At 35.0% G+C, this 26,235-nt stretch overlaps 3 protein-coding genes and 1 long non-coding RNA gene across 4 annotated transcripts in view; 1 reads left to right on the top strand and 3 right to left on the bottom strand.

Annotated features, from left to right (window-relative positions):
• Positions 1-22,770, bottom strand: part of LOC106620389 (rabankyrin-5) — a 37,898-nt gene extending 15,128 nt beyond the window's left edge. Inside the window, exons 1-2 of the mRNA XM_014238883.3 lie at positions 22,649-22,770; positions 21,859-22,592 (exon numbers count right to left, since the gene is read on the bottom strand). Of these exons, the coding sequence (XP_014094358.1) occupies positions 21,859-22,592; positions 22,649-22,652 (738 nt within the window). The 5' untranslated portion in view covers positions 22,653-22,770. The remainder of the gene's footprint in view (positions 1-21,858; positions 22,593-22,648) is intronic.
• On the top strand, positions 791-14,493 carry LOC106620390 (uncharacterized). The gene is made up of 4 exons (XM_014238884.3): positions 791-978; positions 11,506-11,578; positions 12,275-12,507; positions 14,039-14,493. The coding sequence occupies exons 1-4, from the start codon at positions 976-978 to the stop codon at positions 14,249-14,251; spliced, it is 522 nt and encodes a 173-aa protein (XP_014094359.1). The 5' UTR covers positions 791-975; the 3' UTR covers positions 14,252-14,493.
• Positions 882-4,015, bottom strand: LOC138855852 (uncharacterized). Its single transcript, XR_011394964.1, has 2 exons — positions 1,280-4,015; positions 882-1,186 (listed from the first exon to the last, which is right to left on the bottom strand). It is a non-coding gene; the product is annotated as an uncharacterized lncRNA (long non-coding RNA).
• Positions 22,771-25,458: 2,688 nt separating the features above from the next.
• On the bottom strand, positions 25,459-26,213 carry Alg-2 (Apoptosis-linked gene-2). The gene is made up of 3 exons (XM_014238863.3): positions 26,078-26,213; positions 25,652-26,027; positions 25,459-25,596 (listed from the first exon to the last, which is right to left on the bottom strand). Exons 1-3 carry the CDS (start codon positions 26,137-26,139, stop codon positions 25,495-25,497), a joined length of 540 nt encoding a protein of 179 aa, XP_014094338.1. The 5' UTR covers positions 26,140-26,213; the 3' UTR covers positions 25,459-25,494.
• Positions 26,214-26,235: the final 22 nt, after the last annotated feature.

Consider the following 26,235-nt stretch of genomic DNA (forward strand, 5'->3'; position numbering starts at 1 on the left):
TTGGAAAATCCTCCAAGTCACCTACAAGAAAACTGGTTAAATTTACCGATGACGGATTGATTTGCGCAATTTTTAGGCCACCTAATGTAACGCCATTGATTCAACCAATATATAAAAACGCTTTTAGGCTAAAGCTAAAAATAAAGTTTTAAAATTTTTTTGTCATTGAATTAAATCCATACTATTCCCTGCCAGCCAATAGTGGTAAAAAAAACTAGTAAACACTAGGTTTTCAAACCTTCAAAACTGGTATGCGCGCTTAGGCGCTGTGACAATCTCACCACTTTCTCCTTACACGTATGTATACATACGTGTGACCATGCATCACTGTTGCACTCATTCAGCAGTGTCATACAAAAAGCTGAACTGCTTCAATTTCCCTAATCGTCAGCTGACAAAGGGTTGCATTTTCGAATTTCTAATTTTAAATATTCTAAAAATTTTGGTAAATGTATAGTTTAGGTCCCCCAACTAAGGAGGCCTCAAAGATGATTTTTTTTTTAAATCGTCTCATTTTTACGAGTAGATTACAAATCCGTGAGCGGAAAGTCATCCATATATGTGTGTATATGTATATTGCCGCTCTAAATTTGTTTTTAGAAATGAAAACACCAAACCACTTAATGAAATTATTGCAGCAACAGTTATCATGAAAATAATCTATTGCCAGACATAAGCAATATGTCGTCACCATTGGCAATATTGTTAACAATTAAGTTATCTAGACAACATTTATTGCTTATTGAAATGCCCTGTATAATAAGAATTCGAATATTACTTGATCGGCAACATTGGGACCATTAATCGATGTTCTTGTCGTATTTCTATCCAAGATGAAGAAACGAGTGCTGAACATATGAGAAGTGTTTTTGTAGGGTGGAATGATGACAGTTTAATTTCTAATTCGGTTTAACTTTATTTAAAATACATAAACATCACAACGGAGATTATACTGTACAACTACGTAAAAGCAAAATGGTATCAATATTTTATTAATAGAGTGAACCAATAGATTTTTTCATAATTGGATTTAAAAACGATATCATTTAATTTCTTTTATTTTAATACCAAAAATTCATTTAAGTAAAAAACATAGTATGTTTGTGGGTACGGATACATCTTTTTGTATAAATATATATTTATCTGCGAAGGAACTAGCATAAAGCACACATTTTCAATTCAAGACCTGCATTACATTAGGATTAAAGACTCTCGACTTATCAATTGTATCAAAAACGACTTATGAATTCAGTAAAAGCAAACATATTCTTATACATACATATGTAATATTTAGTGTCAATTGAATGCACAAATTTGTATCCAAGAAAACAAAATTGGAAAATTCTTTAGGCTATGTACACACTTGCTCATATAATTAAGTCACGCCACTAATGGAATGAAAGTTTATTCAAAGCAACATTTTTAGTACAGAAATGAAACTTAATTTTACAAAAAAATAGAAGAAATATTAATTTAATTGTAAACAGAATACATATTTGTTGTCTAGCTTTAAGCCTAAGAAAATATTGCGTTTATTCGCTTAGCCCATACAAAATGTTGTGCTCATATAATTAAGTCACCTGAAGAAAAGTATAATTATTCGAAGTATACGGCTTTTTTTTAGAAATTCTATTTTACTTAAAGCTAATATTTAGTTGGATATCCTTTATTACGTAGCACTTCAATACATCGCTTCGGCATAGTTCGGACTAAAGTAGCACATTGAGCGGGACTTATTTAGTTCCCTCTGCCTGTATTATTTCCCATAACGAATCCTTGTTGCGAGGTTTTCGTGCAGCTACGGCTCTTTTTATAATCTCCCATAGATTTTCTATGGGGTTAAGGTCCGGACTTTGAGCTGGCCAATCTAGAATTCTGATATTTTGATTACTTATCCAGGTTTTAACGACCCGTAAGCAGTGCTTGGGATCGTTATCTTGTTGAAGTATCCAAGCCAACGGTAAATTGTCCACAAAGTCACCGTCTAAATTGTTTTTCAATATGTTCATGTACATTTCGCCGGTCATTTTCCCGTCTATTTTAACAATCGGGCAAACGCCTGAAGACGTGAGGCAACCCCATACCATCACCGATGGCCCACCATGTTTAACAGTTTTTTTAGTGTACTTTGGGTTAAGTTCTTGCAAAGGGGGTCGTCTTACATATGGTTTTCCATCATTGCCGAATACGTTAAACTTGGATTCGTCACTCCACACTACCAAATTCCAGAATTTGGAGTCCTTCCAGAGATGGTATTTGGCAAACGATTTTCGCTTTTCAATATGCGGCCATTTAATGAATTTTCTTGTAATGGATCCGATTTGCTCAGCCTGACCAAGGTCCTATCGTCAGATTTGGTGGTCTTTCTTGGCTTTTTACGCGGCAAATTTTCAAAAGTCTTATTTATTTCATAAAATTTAACAGCGTTATTAATTTTACCACGGGAAAACCCTAAAACGTCTACAACGTTGGCAATATTTTGATATTTTTGAAAACATTCCCATATGATTTCTTTCAATTGAAGTTGTGCTTTTATTCTTGCCCATGGCGACGATTACTTAAAATTTTGTTAAAAATAACTTCATTTAGTAAAAAAGAACAATACTGATGTAAACTGTGGCGAAAAATATTAAATTTACCCGTTTTAAACAAAATGACTTAATTATGTGAGCACACTTTGATTGCAAAAAAATGAAAAATTTATCAAAACTCTCCGAAATGGAAATACTTAACTGCGATGTAAATCGCCAACGTTTCTAGAATAACGGAACTTATTGTCCCCGGAATATAAGGGATGTTACATAAAAAACATATTTTTTTTTTTAATATTTTAAAAAAATACTGAATGACTTAATTATATGAGCACGTGTGTACATCCACAGATGTATATACACTAAGCATCGTAAGTCCACGCTCAGAAAGTAAGTAGTAGCAGTAAGATAGTGTTTAAATATTTAATTAGGGGAAACTTTAGTATACCATCCCACGACTTCAGGTTTAAAAGGGGTATAGCTGGATAGAGGAGATTCTCCAGATCAAGAATGTATATAATTATAGCCGCCTTTTTATAGTTTTCGAGATTTTTGCATTTTAAATTGAAAATTTTATCTTACCATTTCTCGGTTTATAGTTTATTTTTCTTTTATATTATGCACTTATTATACACTTACACTTCACTACAATGTTTTTACATATTTATTATATATTAATTATTTTAATATTTGCTAAAAAATTGCAGAAAGATATAGGACGCGAAAGGGATAACGACCACCCCGGTGTTGGATCCGCCAATGTTTTTTTTCGAATACAAGTCCTAATGGTTTCACATGATGAAGCATATTTCCTATTCGCAGAACATAAGTTTTAACCCCAACAATTTTGCCATTTTATATAAGTTAAAATTAATATTAATTTTAATATTTATTCAATATTTCGCAAACAATACCTAAAATGTGTTCTTTTAAGTTTTCATTTCAAATTTATCAGCCTTTATTTATTTATAACTTAATCTTTCACTTTTTTAGATTGGCAGCATCAATGAAATTTCTACTGAAATTAGTTGTAATTCGTGTAGCCTTAAAATAGTTCAGATATTCTTAATTTGATTTGCTTTCACTTCAATTCAATTTAGACCAGTTGTAAATTGTTAGGGGTAAATATAAGGTCTAATAAAAATAGATACATTATTTTTACACTAAATTGAACTGGGCTGGGATGATATTCTAAATCCCCCGAATTCGGAATTAAAATGTGCACACAGAGGGTTAGAAGAGGTTTTGCAAGGGGAACTAGTTTTTGCGATATTTACATTTGAAGGCCAAATTTTCCCCAATTTATAGTATGTAATTTTTCGATTTATAATGAATTTTTTCCTTATATATATTGTTTACTTTAATATCCACTAACACTTCACTGAATACATGTTTAAATCACATTAAGTAGTGCACTTTAAATCATTTAATGTTCTTAAATTCTATTTATTTACGAAGTAACATAAGGGTTGCGTCCATATATATATATAAGGGTAACCATACCTACATATTTTGCAACTTCAGATGGTCCAATTGATGACAGTGAAGGTCCAAATTAAGAGTTTAGTGGTAGAAGAGAATAGCTATTAAACCGAACACATGAAACCGTCCCTGACTGTCAATCCAGTCTTGGCCACTGTTTTCATAAATGAGTTAGCTGCTCTTTTACGGCTTTTAGGATGATGGGACCCGAACCCTATATTACGGTGGGCTCCCATACCATAAATGAGCTGCTCCGCACGGAGAAGTGGGCAGAAAAAGTTATACCTATGTTGAATAGGTGCTTCTTGAGCCTACAGTGCCCAGTGTAAAATTCCACAAGTAGCCGGACTTCGATTATATTTTTAAACCTCGTGATGTTGTAACCATCCATTAGCAAATTTGCCTGTGAGTTGTTGTCAATACGTTTCCCTGTCCATTCTCTCCTCCTTGCGGAGCAGCTCCTTTTTGGTAAGGGGACCAACCGCAACGGAGCGGGCAAGCTCCTCAGTCAAACCATTTCCGGCCTATTTAGCCGGTCTATACACTCCTGCATCGAGATTTATTATCGTAAGCTGAGTGTCGCTCAACTATCGTTGAGTATGGTGATACTTTCATTGCGATAGTTGCGTTAGAGGTTTATATCTACACACCGATGTATAAAGCCTGCCGGAAATTTGAAATTCTTTTATTAAATTTTGGGAGCTAAAGGATGTATGTTAATTTTTAAATTGTCCATTTGTGAAATCTTGCCTAGCTTTACCTGGACCTCTGATTTCATTTAAGATAACTCACGTGTAAATATGGTAAAAAAAATTAACTTGAGGTTTGAAAACTTTTGTATTAGGTATATGAGTGTTAGCAATTTTCAACACAAGCTCATTATTATCACGAAAGTATTGGCTCTGAATGCTAAAGTGTTTTCCTATAAGAGTGGTGATTTCTTTAAAAAAAAAACACTAATTGTTAAGGAAATTCAAATGTTTTTTTATCTATTGTGAAGAACAATCGATACAATTAAATTCTTAATATAGCATCATTCAAATGGCCTCCTCGACTTCTTTTGCAGGAAAGAATTCAATGAACCCAATTTCTGAGTACTTTTTTCACTATATTAAGTCGTGTGCCATGAATAGCACGTTCAATATTGACTTCTAAATCTTGAGAGTCTGGAGTCTCCCCACAAGAAGTAGTGTAATGGTGTTAAATTACAATTTCTTGGAGGCCATTCACTGTCAAAATTTCAAAAAATTATCGAATCTCCAAACGTCTTGGAATCGACAAATTGCGGTCTTCAGCAACACTTTTCTGAACGGCAGCGGTTCTTTATCTTATTGGCACTTAAACATTATGTAAGGAAAATGTACGCTCGAAATTTTCAACAATTCGACGAATATCGAGCACAGGTGGACGATTATTACGACCATAAAATGGCAAAAGCGCATGAAAAGTTGCAATTGGAGAACGTATATTTTGATAATAAAGTTGAATTATTCGTGAACGTTGTTCTTACGTATATCTTTCCATGATGAAATTGTAATCATTACTGAATACTATGAAAAAAATTACAGATCATGACATATTAAAAATGGCCGAAACGACGCTTAGAAATCATATGATCCCTAATGGAAAATCCGATATATCTCTCAGATAGGCTGATATTTTCAGTAATAGGTCAGCCATAGGCACTGCGCGAAACATATTCGGTACATGTGGGCGTGAACAATTGTGGTTCGATTTCGACAAATGACGTGAGATAACATATCTCAAAGCCACTATATGTATAAAGTTTTACTCCAATTCTTAGTTGGTGCTTGATTTATATGTTGTGAAGTTAAAGAATCATATGGTATTAATATTGTTGATGTATGATTTAATAACTATTAAAAAATATCCCGTTCACGAATGTTCCTCTCTACTACGAGCCCCTGTACCAATTACAGTTTTTATATTAGTTTTGAGCTTAGTTATAGCACATTATAGGTTTTCGGTTAGCCCTCTCATGCCCGAATTACAAGCAGCTAAAAAAATTTGAGAACGGATTTTTATTAGTCATGACGTAAGTATGAACTGATAAAAATGTCGAAGTTCTTGATATACTGGTTCCCTAGATACAGGATGTTGCCTATAGGCAACATGTACAGTTTTTTTATTGAAATTTAAGTGTGAAAAGAAAGAAAACGATTTTTTTACGGATTACATTGGATATGCTGCATTTAGAACGCGGATCACCAGTCTGCATCTGCCTTTTGCTTCCCTTTTTGCCCAGGGCCTAAGATTGTCAAATTGTGTTGATTTTACAGATTCTTCAAAATATGCTTATAACAGGTTGCTTCAGAGGGCGAGAGTAGGAGGGATAGGATTTACTTTGCCTCTCTATATTTGAGATCTCTGCTACACAGCAGCCAACTATTGACTACAGAGGAATTTATACATTGATATTTTACAATTCTAGCATCATATCCGCAAGATCAACTCCTTTTATATGTTTGTTGTAGCATTCAACTCTTGGGATTTTTATCTTCATATAGTTAGAAACCAGTTAAACACTGTTATTGTCATACCATCTTGTTTCGCGCTGTCTCAAATTTAAAATCGTTTGATCCGCTGCCTCGTTTTTATACTCTCGCATCTTGTTGCTACAGAGTATGATAGTTTTGTTCACCTAACGGTTGTTTGTATCACCTAAAACTAATCGAGTTAGATATAGGGTTATATATATATAAATGATCAGGATGAAGAGACGAGTTGAAATCCGGGTGACTGTCGGTCCGTCCGTCCGTGCAAACTGTAACTTGAGTAAAAATTGAGATATCTTCATGAAACTTGGTACACATGTTTCTTGGTACCGAAAGACGGTTGGTATTGCAGATGGGCGTAATCGGACCACTGCCACGCCCACAAAACGCCATTAATCAAAAACAAATAAATTGCCATAACTAAGCTCCGAAATAAGATACAAGACTGTTATTTGGTACAAAGGTTCACATTAGGGAGGGGCATCTGCAGTTAAAAGGCGTGGCACCGCCCACTTTTAGGTGAAAACCCAATCTTGGGATCTGCTTAACCGATTTCAACCAAATTCGGTGCATAACGTTCTTTTCATATTTCTATGTTATATGGCGAAAATGGGCGAAATCGGACTACAACCACGCCTATTTCCCATATAACACCATTTACAATTCCAGTAAACATTTATTTGCCAAAAAAGGGTAGACTTAAGAATGCTAGTGTGTACATATATAATATATAATATATAACTCTACGTCTATCTCGATTAGTTTTAGTTGTTACAAACAACCGCTAGTTGAATTATATTTTGTCTCAACATGTTGAAGTAAAAAAATAGTTTCCAGATAGTTGAGATTAATAGCCTAGAAGAAATCTTTGCTATCTCCACTGAATGTTAAAAGGCGTATGGATTTTTTGGTATTTTGTGACGAACTAAATTGTGACGAATTGTAACGATGGAACCAACAGGTTTAGAGAAAACCGAACAAAAAAATATTATGCTTTGTAGTCAAGTTTGAGAAACTTACTGTTAAGGTTAAGGAGTATGCCTCTGCTGAGGAACGATTTTATAAAGACATTAAAAACACTATCAATTTATAAGAATGCTGCAATTATGGACAATTATTATAACTATAAACATTATTTTAATCATATTAACGCATCAATCGACAATGTCAATTCTTAAAAAATATTTCTCAACAAAAAAGTATGAAAGGAAATATTACTTCAAAAATTCATACCAGGTGCACCGGTGATGATATGAGCGTTAAGATATAAATCTGTTGGTAGGGAACATTTGTTGAGAACGAGCTTGGTTGGCATGATATCTGTCAAACATATTCAATAACCCTATAAACATCATATTTTTTCATTGTGTTGAAAAAGTAAAACTTTGTACCGGAAAATTATGATTTGCGGAAAGCATTAATTTTTTGTTTTTAGTTGAAGAAAAGTACTCGCATCGAATGCTTGCCGAGGCATATGGTGATCATGCTCTATCAGAAGCAACATGCAAAAGATGTTTTCAACGATTCAGAGAAAATGATTTTGATGTAAGAACGTTCTTCAATTGGAATTGAAAACAATATTGGATGAAGATGATAATCTGAGCCAAAATCAAATAACAGCCATGTTGCACACGAAATAATTTCAGAATTTTTGAAAGCTATGGGAAAGACCCAAAAGTGTGGAAAATGGGTGCCACAAAAAAAAAACACTGTGAAATTTGGCTTTGAAGACACGAAAGAAAATCAGTTTTGCATCGAATTGTCACTGCTAAATGGAGAAAATCATGGGTTAATCCGGAACAAACAACAATGCCGACTGTAAAGACTGATCGATTCGGTAAGAAGGCAAAGCAATGTGTTTGGTGGGATCAGAAGGGTGTGGTATATCATATGCTTCTAAAACTCATGAAATGAAACTGTTATACTACAGACAACAAATGATCAATTTGCTTTGACCAAAAACGAACAGAATACACGGCAAAGTAATTTTGTTACACGACAATGCATCTGCACACAAAGCAAAGTCGGTTCAGGATATAATCAAAGCTGGCTGGGAGATGCTACGCCACCCGCCGTATTAACCAGATTTGGCACCTTCCGATTACCGTTTGTTTTCATCGATGGGACACGCATTGGCTGAGCAGCACTTCAATTCCTACATGATTAGTGTCTGACTGGTTTTCTTCAAAAGACGAACATTTCTATTGGCATGGTATCCACGAATTGCCAGAAAGGTGGTCAAAATGTGTAAAAAGCAATGGTCCATATTTTGAATAATTTTCTTTAAATTTAACATTCAAAATTTCAATATATACCGATATACCTGGCAAAGTGTTTAAAGAGCAACGATTTTTGGAAGAGCAGTTGTGGTAGTTTCCTGATTTTGACATGACTACCGGCTATAATTAGGGCTCATATTAATCTAAAATATACACGAAATGGCGACGAACGACGATACTCTCGTAAAGTACAATTCGGAGTTCGCGGCAGCAGTTTCGCGCAATTATAGATGTCTTATTGTTTTATAGTATTGTCTTTACCGAAAGACGGTTGGTATTGCAGATGGGCGTAATCGGACCACTGCCACGCCCACAAAACGCCATTAATCAAAAACAAATAAATTGCCATAACTAAGCTCCGCAATAAGATACAAGACTGTTATTTGGTACAAAGGTTCACATTAGGGAGGGGCATCTGCAGTTAAAAGGCGTGGCACCGCCCACTTTTAGGTGAAAACCCAATCTTGGGATCTGCTTAACCGATTTCAACCAAATTCGGTGCATAACGTTCTTTTCATATTTCTATGTTATATGGCGAAAATGGGCGAAATCGGACTACAACCACGCCTATTTCCCATATAACACCATTTACAATTCCAGTAAACATTTATTTGCCAAAAAAGGGTAGACTTAAGAATGCTAGTGTGTACATATATAATATATAATATATAACTCTACGTCTATCTCGATTAGTTTTAGGTGTTACAAACAACCGCTAGTTGAATTATATTTTGTCTCAACATGTTGAAGTAAAAAAATAGTTTCCAGATAGTTGAGATTAATAGCCTAGAAGAAATCTTTGCTATCTCCACTGAATGTTAAAAGGCGTATGGATTTTTTGGTATTTTGTGACGAACTAAATTGTGACGAATTGTAACGATGGAACCAACAGGTTTAGAGAAAACCGAACAAAAAAATATTATGCTTTGTAGTCAAGTTTGAGAAACTTACTGTTAAGGTTAAGGAGTATGCCTCTGCTGAGGAACGATTTTATAAAGACATTAAAAACACTATCAATTTATAAGAATGCTGCAATTATGGACAATTATTATAACTATAAACATTATTTTAATCATATTAACGCATCAATCGACAATGTCAATTCTTAAAAAATATTTCTCAACAAAAAAGTATGAAAGGAAATATTACTTCAAAAATTCATACCAGGTGCACCGGTGATGATATGAGCGTTAAGATATAAATCTGTTGGTAGGGAACATTTGTTGAGAACGAGCTTGGTTGGCATGATATCTGTCAAACATATTCAATAACCCTATAAACATCATATTTTTTCATTGTGTTGAAAAAGTAAAACTTTGTACCGGAAAATTATGATTTGCGGAAAGCATTAATTTTTTGTTTTTAGTTGAAGAAAAGTACTCGCATCGAATGCTTGCCGAGGCATATGGTGATCATGCTCTATCAGAAGCAACATGCAAAAGATGTTTTCAACGATTCAGAGAAAATGATTTTGATGTAAGAACGTTCTTCAATTGGAATTGAAAACAATATTAGATGAAGATGATAATCTGAGCCAAAATCAAATAACAGCCATGTTGCACACGAAATAATTTCAGAATTTTTGAAAGCTATGGGAAAGACCCAAAAGTGTGGAAAATGGGTGCCACAAAAAAAAACACTGTGAAATTTGGCTTTGAAGACACGAAAGAAAATCAATTTTGCATCGAATTGTCACTGCTAAATGGAGAAAATCATGGGTTAATCCGGAACAAACAACAATGCCGACTGTAAAGACTGATCGATTCGGTAAGAAGGCAAAGCAATGTGTTTGGTGGGATCAGAAGGGTGTGGTATATCATATGCTTCTAAAACTCATGAAATGAAACTGTTATACTACAGACAACAAATGATCAATTTGCTTTGACCAAAAACGACCAGAATACACGGCAAAGTAATTTTGTTACACGACAATGCATCTGCACACAAAGCAAAGTCGGTTCAGGATATAATCAAAGCTGGCTGGGAGATGCTACCCCACCCGCCGTATTAACCAGATTTGGCACCTTCCGATTACCGTTTGTTTTCATCGATGGAACACGCATTGGCTGAGCAGCACTTCAATTCCTACATGATTAGTGTCTGATTGGTTTTCTTCAAAAGACGAACATTTCTATTGGCATGGTATCCACGAATTGCCAGAAAGGTGGTCAAAATGTGTAAAAAGCAATGGTCCATATTTTGAATAATTTTCTTTAAATTTAACATTCAAAATTTCAATATATACCGATATACCTGGCAAAGTGTTTAAAGAGCAACGATTTTTGGAAGATCAGTTGTGGTAGTTTCCTGATTTTGACATGACTACCGGCTATAATTAGGGCTCACATTAATCTAAAATATACACGAAATGGCGACGAACGACGATACTCTCGTAAAGTACAATTCGGAGTTCGCGGCAGCAGTTTCGCGCAATTATAGATGTCTTATTGTTTTATAGTATTGTCTTTACTACGGTTGATCACACATATAGCAATGTAGTATACCCAAATATTAGTATTTGTTTTATAGCCAACAGATATTTCAAAAAATGGTCAACAATAAATATGTACAAGTAGATGTCTGTAAGGATATTATTATTGCAAATAATTCAAAAACTTCATATTTTCTGCACAAAAAAAAAAGTGGTTACAGTGTAGTTCTCTTAATATTAATTCAAATCTTTTTACAATGTAATAGATCGGGATTTGGTACTTCAACAAAATATTTATACATCTTTTAACTCTAGGATTACTGATGCTGTCAAAAATAGGTTCGTATGAAAAGTATAGCTTTAAGAAAATTATTTACAATTTATTTCTCCACAAGACTGATATGAGAATAGCACCTTTCAATTATTTTTGATTAAACTCTTATATGAACATTACAATAAATCGAACTTAAATGTAACGCATTTCATTCAAATTTTATTTCGCTATGTTGAGCAAAAAACATTTTTAATAAATTTGGGAGATATTTTCTGCATTTCTTCTGGAATGCTGTTTAAAAGTTAAGCCTGTGATGTAGCTAATTTTTTGCTCCACGAATCTCCACAACACAAATACCATACACGACGTTTCAACAATTTTAATCAACTGTTTTCCTTTTTCGTGACGCCACCGTGTTTTACTGTAGTAAATTATATTATTAATTTCCAAACCCGTATAATCTAAGCGACCGACCACTTTCGATGTAAAATAAATCAATAAATATATCTGTAAGCCATTTATATAAAATTGTTTCTTCATGATACCCGGTATTCTTGCGCAAATATCGGAACAAGAGTACACACGAACAATCAGACTTTTTAAATTTTTGTTTTTCTTGTGAATATACTGCACTTAGAGAAAAATGTCTATTACTGTATACACAGCTGCGTTGTTGACTAACCTTTACTTACTATTTTTAAACTCTGTGTTGGAATACGTATTATGTTAATTATATTATCTTAATTTTTGTTTTATTTTAGATTCCATCACAGCGATAAAATGTTTCAAATGCAGCGTTACTGTAGAAAAAAATGAGATAGAAAATATTACAGTTTTGACGCCAATGTGCACCAAATTTGACAGGTCTGAAGATTTTATCATTGATTGCCCATTTTCGACAATGTGTCTAAAGACCATTTCAACACTTCATTTGCAAAACGAAAATCAAAATACTATTATAAGGGGATGCGCGCCGCAAAAAGATACTAAACAGGTGTGTTATACAGTATTCCCCGCTTAATAGACCCCCGGTTAATTGATTTTCCCGCTTATTTTAATCACCTGATCGGTCAAAAATATATTGCATAAAAAATACGTGTAAATTTTCCCGCTTAATTGGTTTTCTCGCAATTGGTTAAAAATATGTGTTATTGAAAAATATACCTTTAATTTCTCGCGGTTAATTGCACAAAAACTTTTTTAAAAAAATTATCTCTGGCGACATGTTTTTCAGGTAGATTTAACAATAGGTATAAAAAAAAATAACTTACTCCAATTAACATTTTAAAAATGTAAGCAACGATCTTGATATGCATAGTGGAAAGTGAAAGAATCAGATGGTATTGAAAATGGTGTTATGTGGGAAATAGGCGTGGTTGTAGTCCGATTTCGCCCATTTTCGCACTATGTCATAGAAATATGAAAAGAACGTTATGCAATTAATTTTAACGAATTAATTTTAAAGAACGTTATGAAAATAATTAACGTTATGTTAATTTGGTTGAAATCGGTTAAGCAGATCCCAAGATATGGGTTTTCACCTAAAAGTGGGCGGTGCCACGCTCACTGACTAATTTTGAACGCGGTTCCTATAAAGTCATCTTATACCATCCCAGAGATAAAATTTAATGTCTTTGACGTGTCTAGTGCTTGGTTTATCGCGCTTTTAGTATTTTTTAACAGTACCGTTACATGGGGAGTGGGCTTGTCACCCGATTTCACCCATATTCACACCGTCAATAAAAATAAAAACATTTGCTCTCAGTGAATTTGGTTACTATAGCTTTAGCGGTTTAGGAGATATGCACATTAAACTTATTAGCGGCGGGATAAATACTAAAGTGCATGTGCAATTATGCGGGGTCCCTGTAATTGAATGAATTGTTTAATAAAACGAGTATCGGATAATTGATTTCCCGGTTAATGGAACCTTTAATTGTGCAATTTTTAAAAAGCAATTATCCGGGGGATATTGTACTCAATTATATACTCTTTTTAGAAAGCCTATTTTTATCAAATAAGACATCAGATCATATACACATTTATGTAACAAGATGGATTCTGGAATATTATGTTTCTTATTTCTTAATATTTCGTTTAAACTCATAAGTTTCAGAGGACCTAAGCCCACTGCAGTTACAGCCTGCAATTTATATATTTTATGAAATTTCACTAAAATTAGGTAAATTATTAAAACAATGTTTGATATATATCCAACTACTTGCAAGCAACAACTTTCCTACAGTGTATGTAAACGCTATAATATTTTAAACCATGAATCAGATAGTGTACTGTTGTGTTCTGTACGCTCAAACGTAAAATGTCCGTATTGTAAATTGCAATTTGAAAGTATTTTGTATAATCTATACCAATATAATATAGACGATTTATTTTTAGTATCTGCATTTTATTTAATAACAACGATTGAGAAAAGGTGATTTCTTATAATTTATTTAAAATTTCGTAAATAATTTAATAGTTATAAACGAAATTTTATGCGAAAAAATTAAAATAATATTTTACAGGTCTTTAAGAATCGTCGATGGCACCAAGAATTTTCTGTGCAAGAAGTATACGATGAAGGCTGTATAGAATTTAAGGAAAATCACCTGTCAGCATCCAGTAAAATACACTGCTATTGTCGGGGTAATTTATGCAACTCAGGACCCGGAAAAATCTTTGCTGATCAAGTACTCGCTACAAGCCTAGTTGTCTGCTATTTATTCAGTCTACTCTAGTAAATATTGTGATTTACGTATTATATATATCTTCCAGAATTAAACTTGCAAATTTTTAAAATTACAATTAAAACATATATAAATGCAATTATTTTTATATTTAATAACCATATAAGAAAGTGATGTTATATATTCATTAGGTCAGAGTTGTTTTTTGGATTAAGGCATTGGAATAGTGTATTCATTATTTTGATTATATACTTAATAAAAATTGTGGACAAACTAACAAAAAAAACAAGAAATTGTTATTTTTAATTAAAAGTTCGTTTTATACAATAATGTAGACCGAGGCACAGGGTGATGTTTGAGCAAGCAAATAAATTTAACAATATTGCAGCCCCTAATCAATGCAAATATTTTACTCGCTTAACGTTTGAGAAGTGGAAATCTAGAAATAAGTTTCTGTTTTAAAATACATTTAAATAAATATTAGAATATGTACTTAAAGCACAATTACAACGATATTAATTAATTATAAACTAAAATAAACAGCAATATCGCTTAACTTTCTTGCTAATGCCGATTTTGTCAGTTTAGCGCTCATAAATGTCATAATTTGAATTGACTTTTTCATATGGTGCAACATTTTTAAGTCGAGTATGATGTTTTGTAATTTTGTCGCAGTGATTGAGACTCGAACATTCCCACAATCAAGGGTGCTGTAGAATCTCATAGTTGTCGGGATCAGAATTGAAACCGTAAAAAAAATGTAGTACTTGTCATGAATTCAGATATTATTGGTTTGACGTTCGAAATATAAATTGTATCGGTTTTGTTATCAGAAAAAAGCAAGAGGATAGTCGCTACCAGATTTGAAATGTAAGTTAAGAAATTAATATATATTATTGTTACGATTTAATTTATCGTTATTATGTTATAATTATTGAGTTTATGGAAAAAAGACAGATATTTTAAAACGATTAACAAAACATAAGCGTAATTTCACACACAAATGCGTCTTTATTCAGTGGATAATGTGATATAAATTTGTGAAGTAAGCATATATACAAACATACCTACAAGTAAATGCAAGCCAATTTTCACATGAAATTCCCCTGGTGCGTCAAGTGGATTGGATTACTGTGATCTTTTAATATCTTCCTTTTCATTTTTGCATTGCTTTTTTCTTCCAATAAAATAAAAGCTTAAATAGCGGAACTCATTGTACACTTTAGTAAATTTTATTCAGTATTTTCAATTTATCAAACGCTTTCAAATTTATTCAGAAGCTGATTCAAATATTGGTTTTGGATATGTTCGAAAAGATGAAAATCCAATCATATTCTGTGACACCACTGAAAATCAGAACTGGTTTGCAATTCTAGCAACTACGCAAATCTGTCTTTGATTCCACAACACTCCTGAAAATGTCTGATTTGGAAAACGTCAATTTCAATGTATTTGAGCGAAGTATAACGTTCTGTAATCCATCCAGAATTTTTTTGACATTTCAATCATGTTTTGAAAAGCATTTACCATAGCATATCAGTTGATGTTTTTTCGACATTTACATATCCAACGATAGCGAAGTCAGATTGATAACTTTTCTTATTAATTGTTTTAATAATTTGTCTTTTCTGTAATGCACTAAATACTGACAACACTGTGCAGTTTGCACTGCCGATTTTATGCTGGCTTATGCCTTTGCTTGAAACTGCTAAAAAAAAACTGCTCCTTTTTTAAAAATATAAATGTGCGGGATAGCAAAATGATCGACATCTATTAGAAAGTTACGAAAAGAAAATTAACCGTTTAAAAAATAAAGAAGAAAGTTATTAATTACGAACAGTTTTTAATATTAAAATTATATTTAACATTAATAACTTACAATACAATAACATTTTAGCTAGCGCAGTTGTTTTTGGTGAACTTTTTTTTTGCAATTATTTTTCAAATGTCGCAAGGTTGCGACTACGACAGTGATGCTTTTTCGAACTGATTGCATCATGCATACTGCGCAGATTGCATTAGCGAAAACGCCCACTGTCTCGATACTTTCCCGTAGTACGTTTTCGAAGTGAGCCTATATTACAAGGAATACTAAAACAAAGATAACGTAAAAGAGAACTGCGAATACATAACCAACAATTAGGTTCGAAAATGCCTGCCGTCGATATAAAACATAATACGTGGCCATATAAACGCTCTTCTTTGGCCACATGCGAATCTTACTATTGGATTATATTATTAATAAAATATTTAATTTCGTTATAACTTAAATATGTTAAAACAATTTGGTATTCAAAAAATATAATATTTATGATTTAAAAAAAAAATTTTTTTTCACATTTGAAATTTGCATTTTCTAGATGTGTAATTTAAATTTTTTTAAATTGTAAAAGAAAACTCTTACTCATCCTTAAATTTTTAAAACTATTTAAGCGCTTTGGAACAGTGCCAGCTTGAAAAAGAACTGAAGACACCTCCAGGATAGAAAATCTCCAGACGAGGCTTAACAGGGTAACGTAGAGCAACACGCAGAGATACTGAAAAGTGCTAACACCGCATCCGTCTAGAGAGAGTAGCGGGAATCAGAGGCACCATCTGGTTAACAGAACCCCGACCGAAAGGCGAAAGGGCAGTCTCTCCATATTCAAGGAAAAGCCGCAAAACGAAAGATCGGCCAAATTACGCCTAAGGCGCCACCGTATTTACTCCAATGCTTTAAGAGCACACGGATGGTTGTGCTACTCCTCAACTATCCGGCAGAAAGTTTGGGTTCGGAAGAGCTCACCGATCTCCAGGAGAATATTATGGATGAGATTTATAGATGTGGATGTGGGAACCTATATTTTTTCATGGGGCATACTTAAAATTTACACTCTACAGGAAAAAACATGATTTTTTGACAAAAAATTGGCTAATTTGTTATTGTAAAATAAAAATTATTTAGAAGTTTGTACCCGGCGTTGCCTCGTACATTATATATAGAAATAGAGTTCAAAAAGGATTGGTCCAGTAATTTTAAAGTTATAAAGGGCACAACATTGAAAACACTTTAATGTTTTGAAATCAGATGTAAAACGTTCATAAGACCGGTATAAAAATACTCATAACTTCGTAAATTTTGCTCCAATCGGCTTGAAATGAAGATACAATATTATTCATTATTTTAAGACAAAAAATAAATCGAAAAATATGTAAAAACAAACATTACATATATAAAGTGCAATTCCTGCTCTGGCTGGCGTCATGATTGGTGTGTTTCGTTCGTCCCAAAACTTACTGTTGAAATGAGTTAATTCCGGTAGTGTAGAACAGGGAATTGTATTCCTTGCTGTGTACAATGTGACCCGGCATGACTCTAACTATCACTTTGCATGCCCAACGAACCCCTCTCATCTAACACTCTTCTGCCTATGGTCCGAACCCGTCGAAACAGCACGTTTTCTAGGCCTACCATAAGATGACATTTACATAATCGCTGCAACAGAATAACCCTTGGGCAACTTCGTCTGAGAAGGCGGCTCACTCTGAAAAGGCAGGTGCGAGGAATTTGGTAATACCGCCACCGGCTGGGATAACCGTCGGGAAACGCTCAGGCCTCCCGATGACGAAGATGAAAAACGCGATGCAGCGTGAACAGTTAAATCTTTCTCGCCTCTTCTCTACAAGAGGTTTGACACTCTTCCCCTCCTCCAAAGAAACGTTGTTGGCAACTTACAAGGCAATCGATCGGTCGGCCATCACTCCGAACGGTTACAGGATGCCTTTGATGTCTCCCGAGGCCCGCATACTTCTTGTCAAGAAACATAATGCACTCCTCTCCAAGCAGTTTCTGATGAGATGTTTTCGCAGGAAACCATCCCTGAAGTCGTCTGCTTGAATTGGAGCCGTCTCTTACGAACATCAAGATGTCTTTCCTTAATTATGTCTTTGACATCGAATAGTACGCGGGCCAGATTTCGGACGTAACAAACTTTAGACACGCACTGACACCATTCATAGTGGAGCTATCAACAGCTTCATCGACTCTATCCCAGTAATTGGCGTATTTGGAGTCAAACTACCACTCATCGCAGACGAAGAGCTCGAGTTCCCCTGAGAATCTGGAGTAACCCTTGCGCAACTTCCTTCTGTAGCAGGTTAAACTCCTACTTATCCAGAATCGACCTCAAACATATCAAATATCTGTCCAGCGTACAATGAGTCCCCGCATGACTCTAATCCCTCTTTGCATGCCTAGCAAACCTCACTCATTTAACACCACTCTCCCTATGGTCCGACCCCGTCAAAACAGCACGTTTCCTGAACTTACCGTAAGCAACTTCGATGACAACCAACCCAAAACTTACCACCCAAGTGAGAACGAGTGAACTGCTTAAACAACAACAATATGTAGCGTGAGCCTGGCGGCTTCTTGAAATAAAGTATTTTTTACCACAGAGGTAACAATTTGTAGTAAAGAACAACTTTTGGATTTATTCATTGAACTGCTAGTGTAATAGTGTAATAAACCATAATGTTCTTTCTGTTATGAGATGTAACGTTAATCTTGGAACAGGCAGCTTGTCGTGGTGCACGGGTTTAAGTCGCACGGCATACTCGGATGATTGGATGATTTGCAGCCAGGAGGTTAATTCGGCTGTATTCTAACGGAGCCTTCTCCACACCGGGCCGCGTTGGAAAGTAACAGCTCGCAGCGTTGAGCCAAGGGTCGTAGGACAAAGATGACACAACACAACTAAAACCATAACAATAACAACTAAGTTTACGTTCCTTTGTTGTTTGACAATACAGCGTCCGTTGTCCAAAGGAGTAGTGGGACCGGTGGAGCCGCTGTCAGGTAAACGCAACCCCGTCCGTTAGGTAGCGAAAAAAGCACCACATTCGACCACCCAGACCGCAAAACGCAAGAGGGGACACATAACGCCACAGGAGCTACCAAAAGGCAAAAGGGTAATTATGCACTAACGGCAAAAGGCCAACATTCCGCCCGAATCTCCTCGAGTGGTGGAGGAACAGCGCAGATATGCGGATGCATTAACCCTTATGTGAGTAACCAACTTTACCGACGTCTTTTAGCAACCGATCTGAGTATTATTATTATTTTGTTTATTTTATTTATTAAACTTTTTCGAAAAAATTTTTTTCTTCAAATATTAATAGTCTGTGACAATTTAAAAAAAATAATAATAATAACAACGTAGAATAAAAAAAAATGTTTAAAAATGAACTCACAAATAGCTTTATTTTAAGTTAAAAAACGACGATTTAAGAGCTTAAAATGAAATATTGGATTTTTTTTTTAACGATTAACACAAATATGACGGTGTTCCTCCCCAGATGTGCAGGCAAGCCATACGAGTCTGCTCTCGGGCTCGTCAGAAACCAGAACGAGGGCATTAATACCTGGAAAGGAGGGTTTTCGCCTGAACTATAGAACAAGACTACTGCTGATAGCGGAACTACCGAAACAATTATGGTTGAGGAGAATGCCTTTCATTCCTGCGCCAGTACGGCAAAGCTGCATGGAACCGATCTTTTAGTGGTCTTCAACGTGGAAGTTGTCCAGGAAAACCTGCACCACGTGGCGGCAGCCTCGGGTGTCATCGCGAGCGGTGACTTGGGCTTCAAAAGCATCGCAGACTTCGGTAGAACTTCAACTATCGAAGCTGTAATGACTTGCCTGCTTCTGCACATCGGGTGCAATGCGTACGTGCCCGACAGTAGCACTGGAAGTCATACTTGAACACCATACATAGTAATCAACCAAGCAGCCAAACATACAATGTTTCAAATGATAACAGAAGGGTTTGGCAGAGCAAAGCTAATCTCGTACTAGCAAATGAAGGCCCTAAGTGGTGAAATGCCACTGACTCTTCTACCAAGGGACAGCTTTACCAAAATGGTAAACCTCACTAGGAAGTTTAAAGTACTGATAAATCATAACATAATCAAATGGTACACCGACAACTTCAAAACGTCGCAGGGAATTGGTGCAGAAGTTGCAGGGCCACGTACTAAACTCTCCATCTCCATAAGTCGATGTGTAGAAATAAACGTGCAACGCAACTATCGCAACGAAAGTATCGCCATACTCAGCGATAGTCAAGCGGCACTTAAAGCGATCTCTGTGTATAAAACGGCTGAATAGCCTATCAGGTCGTAACAAAGTGCATCTTATCAGGGTGGCATGAACATAATATTAATATTTATTATAAAATTCATTTACAATTACTTTTTCATCTAAGCACGCCGTCGAATGTTTTTATATTGCGTTTGTGTTGTTTGAACGTGTGACTTTGGCAGTGTTGCCAGAATTTTCATGTAGAGTGTGATGCTTTCTCATCAAAGGCAGCACTGCCGCGCTAATTTCATAACGTCCCACCTCTTATACATGGAACTGGCCTGTTGTGAAAAATGCCAGTTCTGCGACATGAAGCTGGAACATCTCCAGAACACCTGCTGATAGACCGCACAGCAGTCTGCAGTCGCTGAACTACAAGGGACTGCAAAGTAATTTAATTGATTGAAGGTAAATTGCATTAATAAACCCCATATAAAGAATTCTACTCCAGTTCAATTATTTCAGTTTATCATCCAAGCGCGGATTAGATAACCACTACAAAAACGACACAATTAACATAAAAGTAGACCTAACGGTGATTTTCAAAGATAGTGATGAAATGAAATTTCTTGGGGGTAGGGTAGAAAGTGTATTACGAATGGATATATTGAAAATAATTGATTTTGAAGTTTTTGAGTTCTGACTCTTTTGTAGTTATTGTGCGATATATACAAATTAACTATCTGAGCCATCTACAATGTTATTGTTGTTGTAGCGGCAGAACTCTTTTAAGTAGACAGGCCTTGGCCGGATAAAATCCGGGTCCGTTCCGGTTACGTAGACCCAGCTATCGTGAGAACGGGCCATCCGTCTACAATCATCCGCATTGCTTCGAGGTAAAAATTCTAAATTAAAAGAATTAAACAGGGAGTATCTCAGATTGGTTTCATAACGGCATTACATGTATCGCCCCCCTTAACGCTTTCACGAAAGCAAGCGTTTAATATGTGCCGGTTCACATAGGCACTCGTTTGTCGGGAAAACTCGTGCTCGGGCGGCACGGATGCTCCACGCAATTTGGCATTCCTTTCCATTTTGAAATTCTTTTCATGGACATACAAGAAACTGATAATTTGGTAGAAAAGGCAACAGAAAATTATCCTACTCAAGTTGCTGGCCAAGGTATAATAGTCAATTCAGGAGTCTAAACGCATCCATGATCCTGATTTTGGGTATCTTTTAGACTTGTTCCTCAGAGTAATATATTACCAACAATAACTCATTGCTGTATTTATATACATATGCCTATTGTAATTACAGACATATTAAGTTGAACTCCATGAAATGGGCGATTACTCACGATACAAGGGGTTTATAATCCAAAATTTCCATCGGTTCTATAAACATGTTACGAGCCCTTTAATGTACTATTAGTAATTTTTTTTTTTTTTTGATTTAGCAAGGCATGCTAATATATATATAATAAAATAGCCTTTAAATATTAAAACCTGCCGTTTCCACCACGAATTTATTTAACATAGACCTTACAGTTTATATAATATATTTGCATAAACAAGTAATTTGTTTTCATACTCACTTTGCTATCATTTTCAACTAAGCATAGAAATACGACATCTTCTCGTAATAACCGTACTGCAGCATGTAGTGGATACTTTGTTTTGCTTTTTAGCATCTTATATAACACTGCACCTGACATATGTTCAAAGTCTTGTGAAGCCAAATCATCCCAATGCGTTGAAATTAAACTTGAGCAATATTCCAGTAGAGTTATTGCTCCAACTTCTTCAGCAACACCATAAAATTTTACACATGAACGAATATTAGCAGATACCACTAAAGCACGTTCACATATGCCCATTAATCCCTGCAATTTAAAGCAATGAGCCGCCCGTAATAATCCCAAGGTAATTCGATCGTTATCCAAATCAGCAATATCAGTATATATCCATTGAAGTAGAGCAATTCCGATATCTTCTTCAAAATTACTCCAATCAAGTTCATCTCTTGAAATCAAAAATTCTTGGTTCCATTCGTCAGATCGTGATTGTAATACAAATTTGTGAGCCGGTACACTTACAGCGCCAATTCTTATGCATATGTCAGAATAAATACTTTTCTTATAAAGAGAAGCCACGGTCATAACCAAGCGACATACAAAACCACTAACAATAGTGTCATCTTCAACTTTTAAAGCTACCTCGTTATACTTTCTTTCAAGCTGTACATACGCTCGTTGCAGCTTAGTGTATTCTTCTTTTAAAAGAGCTATGCTCTTCTCCAATTTAATAACAATTCGCCTATCTTCGCAGCCTGAAATAATAAATAAATTTAGTTTTCGATATATTTCATAAACGAACCCGAATTACTCATTTTGTAATCGCAATCAACGCTTATAAATATAAAAATGTTCTTGTTTATATATTCAAATTAGTACTTTAACACAGTAGTGAAGTGATTGCATTCCTAAATACTAGAGCTGGAAAACTATCGATATTATCGCTAACACTATCGATAGTTTCCTACCATCGATTGTACAGTAACCAACTAATTAATGAATTTTCTGTAATATTGTGTATATATCTTCTATTTGTACACGGATTCATATTGTAAATTTTGAAATGGTGAACAAAATATCATATCATCATCATCAAATATGCTGTGTGATTGACAATTTAAGTTTGTCTCAGCTTTGAAAAGATGGATAATATTGGACGAACATGGATGATAGAACAAAATCGAATCAATGACAAATTGCCAGATGCAACTTGACATCAAAATCGTAGGTGCCAGAATGTTCTAGAGGTGAAGTTCTCTGAAAGGAGTTCAATGCAAAAGGATTATGGCACCCCGGTGTTGAATCGACTAGGGTTAGAGGGACTCCACGCACCTTGCTTTTTGTTTAGTATTAGGGTGCGTTCGAGATGGCAATCACAGCGGTGTTGAAAATTTGTTAAATTATCACGTTCTGCGTGAATTTTTGGCGACACTTTCAACACCATCACGTTCTACTGTCACTTTTTGAACGCAATTTATGCAAATAATCGGCAACAATAAATTTTTGTCTGCAAGTTTCATATACAAACACTTCCAACCCAATTCCCATATACAAACTTGCCGATAATGATATAGCCACTCCAAAACCAATAAACAAAAATACTGACGATATAGAGGAACTCATTGCTACAATATATAAAACAATGTAAACAAGAATTTCCATACAACGTAACAAAGTTCTGTAATGTAGCATAAATCAATTAATAAAAAGTATATGTAATTTGAGACCATATTCTGCTACTTGACAATATTATAAATAAATTGAACATAACGAAATTATATTCTGTACCATTTCTTTGAATTGATATAAAATTATGGGATTCAATAACCAAATCATTTAATAAGCATTCTTTGTAAATTTATTTAAAGTTGAGTAAACTATGAACTTTTGTTGTAAGAAATATTATTCAATAAAGTCAGTCTGAATTCTACATTCTTCAGCGATAGTTTGCTGTTAATCAAAATATTCGTCTATTTATTTAAAAAAAAACCGTTTGTCGCGACTCTAAAATATAATTTGCACATCAGCAGAGTATCAGCAAATATACAACGCAGTAGCTGTACTGCTGCAACTATTAAATAGCTCGACCCCTTACTCTGGGTCCGTTCCGTTACGTAGACCCGACTGTTGGTGTTGTTGTAACGGTTATCTCGTCCCCGCTTGGATAATAAGTTATAGTTTGGTTGTCGTCGAGGTCATCTAACGGGAGGCCCAAGAAACGAGCTGTTCCGACGGATTCGGACCATAGGGTAAAGGGTATTAGATGAGTTGGGTTTGTTGGGCATTCAAAAGGTGGTTAGTATCAAGCGGAGACTCATTGCACGCAGGACAAATGTTTGGAATGTCGGGGTCTATTATGGATAATTAGGAGTTTAACCTGCTACAATATCCAGAACGAAGTTGCGCGAGGGACACTCTGGTTTCGCGTGACAACTCGAGCTCTACGTCTGCTATGGGTGGTGGTTTTACTTCTAGTACGCTATTCACTGAGAGGGAGTCGATGAAGGTGTTGATGGCTCCACTGTGAATGTCGGTCAGTGCTTGTCTAAAGTTCGTTGCGCCCGAAGTCCGGTCGGCGTACTGTCTGATGTCGTCGTCTTAATCAAGGAAAGACCTCTTGATGTTCCTAGGAGGCGGTTCCGCGAAAATACCCCATAGCATCGTCGAATTGAATTTCAACTCGGTCGTCATGCCTCCTCGGATTAGACAAGGCCTTGACAGTAGTTCATAGCTTACTCACACCGGTGGAGAGATTGCAGGTCTTCAGGTGATCTATTTATTTTGTCCGCTTATCCATATTTCTTTGCTTTTTCAACGTAACTTCTTTCTTCGCAATAAGCTGTTCGAAAAGACACAGACATTTTCACTTCGGCTACGGTTTTCAACCCAACTGGTTGAAGTTTTATATTCGGTATTATGGTTTTCAACTCAATCCATCAATAAAAAATTCAGTTGAAGTGTTGTCAAACTGCCCCGAAACTGGACGAGACAAGCTGTAAATTGGAATTATTAAAAAAAAATTAAGAGACCGTGGAAGGTGCTTTTTTGTAAAATTAAATATTTTTGATTAAAGTTAAATATTTTTGAGTAAAATTAAATATTTGTAACGTTTTGCTCCTTTTAAGTCATTGGTGTTTTTTTCACAGCACACAAATATGGTGTTCATAATATTTAAAAGCAAGTTTTGTAACAACCATAGATATCGTAGGTTGCTTAAGCCCAAAGTTAAAATGCATTCTGGATAACTACCGGCAAGTAGGAAATGGAGAGCTTGTAGTAACGTTCCTTCATTTCATTCAGGGAATAACAAAATGAATCCACGTGAAAACAAAAATAATTTATAAATATGCAATGGTATTCCAATGCCCAACATGTATGTACTTTTAATATAAACCCAAAACTAAGTCTTTCTATGACATTAAAAACAAAATTTATACGATATCCAATATCAGAAATCCGGGGACCGTATAGTTGATTTCGGACGCTAGAATGTCATAGGTATTACTGCTTCATGGATCAAGAAGTTTCAAGAACATTGTGGTTCTTAGGAAGAATAAGTTTAGTATAACGTTGTTTACAACTAATTAATTAAGTAGGTGGAGTAGCAAAATAAAGTTCAACTTTCTCAAAGATTAGAATTAATTTTATATTTCTTCTTCATATTTTTAATGAAAACACCATACTTAGAAATTGTTCGTAATGTATAGTTATAACACCATCCATATCTGTATCATGTTGTCTAAACGCCGATGTAAGGGTCTATAAAGAAAACGTAATAATAAATGGCTCGCCAAAGATTAAACGAATGACTCACATATAAAACTATACAACATTGTATGAAGTCATCAAAAAGTATTGTTCCTTTTCCAAATCGATCAAATTTCCTTATTAGAATATCCACAAGATTGTCAGATAAACGATAACCAAATGAAGACAATGCTGTTTTAAGTTCCTCTTTATCAATATTACCCGAATTGTCTCTATCGAACGACCGGAAACAACTCTGCCAATCTGTAACATATTTCCAGAGAGCACCGAAATCTTGGAAAGAAACTGTTCCCCTATTTTCACGATCAAACATTCCAATCATTAAACGAACAGTTTCTGGATTGAATGGGCTCCATGTACCATTTGAAAGAGCTATCTGCAATTCGTCGGCCGAAATGTGTCCGCTACGGTCCTTGTCAACCCTATAACTTAAAAATATTAAAAATTGTATGTTCAGTAAATAATCGCATACCTTTGAAAAACATCCCACAAAAATTGCTGATCAGGAACAGAAGATTGAAAACTATACGCCATGATTTGCTTGTGTCAATAATCTACTAACATTTACATTAGATATTCAAAAAATATATCGAACTAGAGCGCTGCAATACAATCGGTGGCACTATTAAT

Source organism: Bactrocera oleae, chromosome 2 (genome assembly GCF_042242935.1).
Source record: "Bactrocera oleae isolate idBacOlea1 chromosome 2, idBacOlea1, whole genome shotgun sequence".
Taxonomy (NCBI): Eukaryota; Metazoa; Arthropoda; class Insecta; order Diptera; family Tephritidae; genus Bactrocera; species Bactrocera oleae.

Coding starts and splice junctions, on each gene's coding strand:
- LOC106620390 (XM_014238884.3), top strand. Junction 11,579..12,274: donor ACTGATGCTGTCAAAAATAG/GTTCGTATGAAA, acceptor GTTTTATTTTAG/ATTCCATCACAGCGATAAAA. Junction 12,508..14,038: donor CGCAAAAAGATACTAAACAG/GTGTGTTATACA, acceptor AATATTTTACAG/GTCTTTAAGAATCGTCGATG.
- Alg-2 (XM_014238863.3), bottom strand. CDS start 26,139: ATGGCGTATAGTTTTCAATCTTCTGTTCCTGATCAGCAATTTTTGTGG. Junction 26,028..26,077: donor TTGTGGGATGTTTTTCAAAG/GTATGCGATTAT, acceptor TTTAAGTTATAG/GGTTGACAAGGACCGTAGCG. Junction 25,597..25,651: donor AATGTTGTATAGTTTTATAT/GTGAGTCATTCG, acceptor TTTTCTTTATAG/ACCCTTACATCGGCGTTTAG.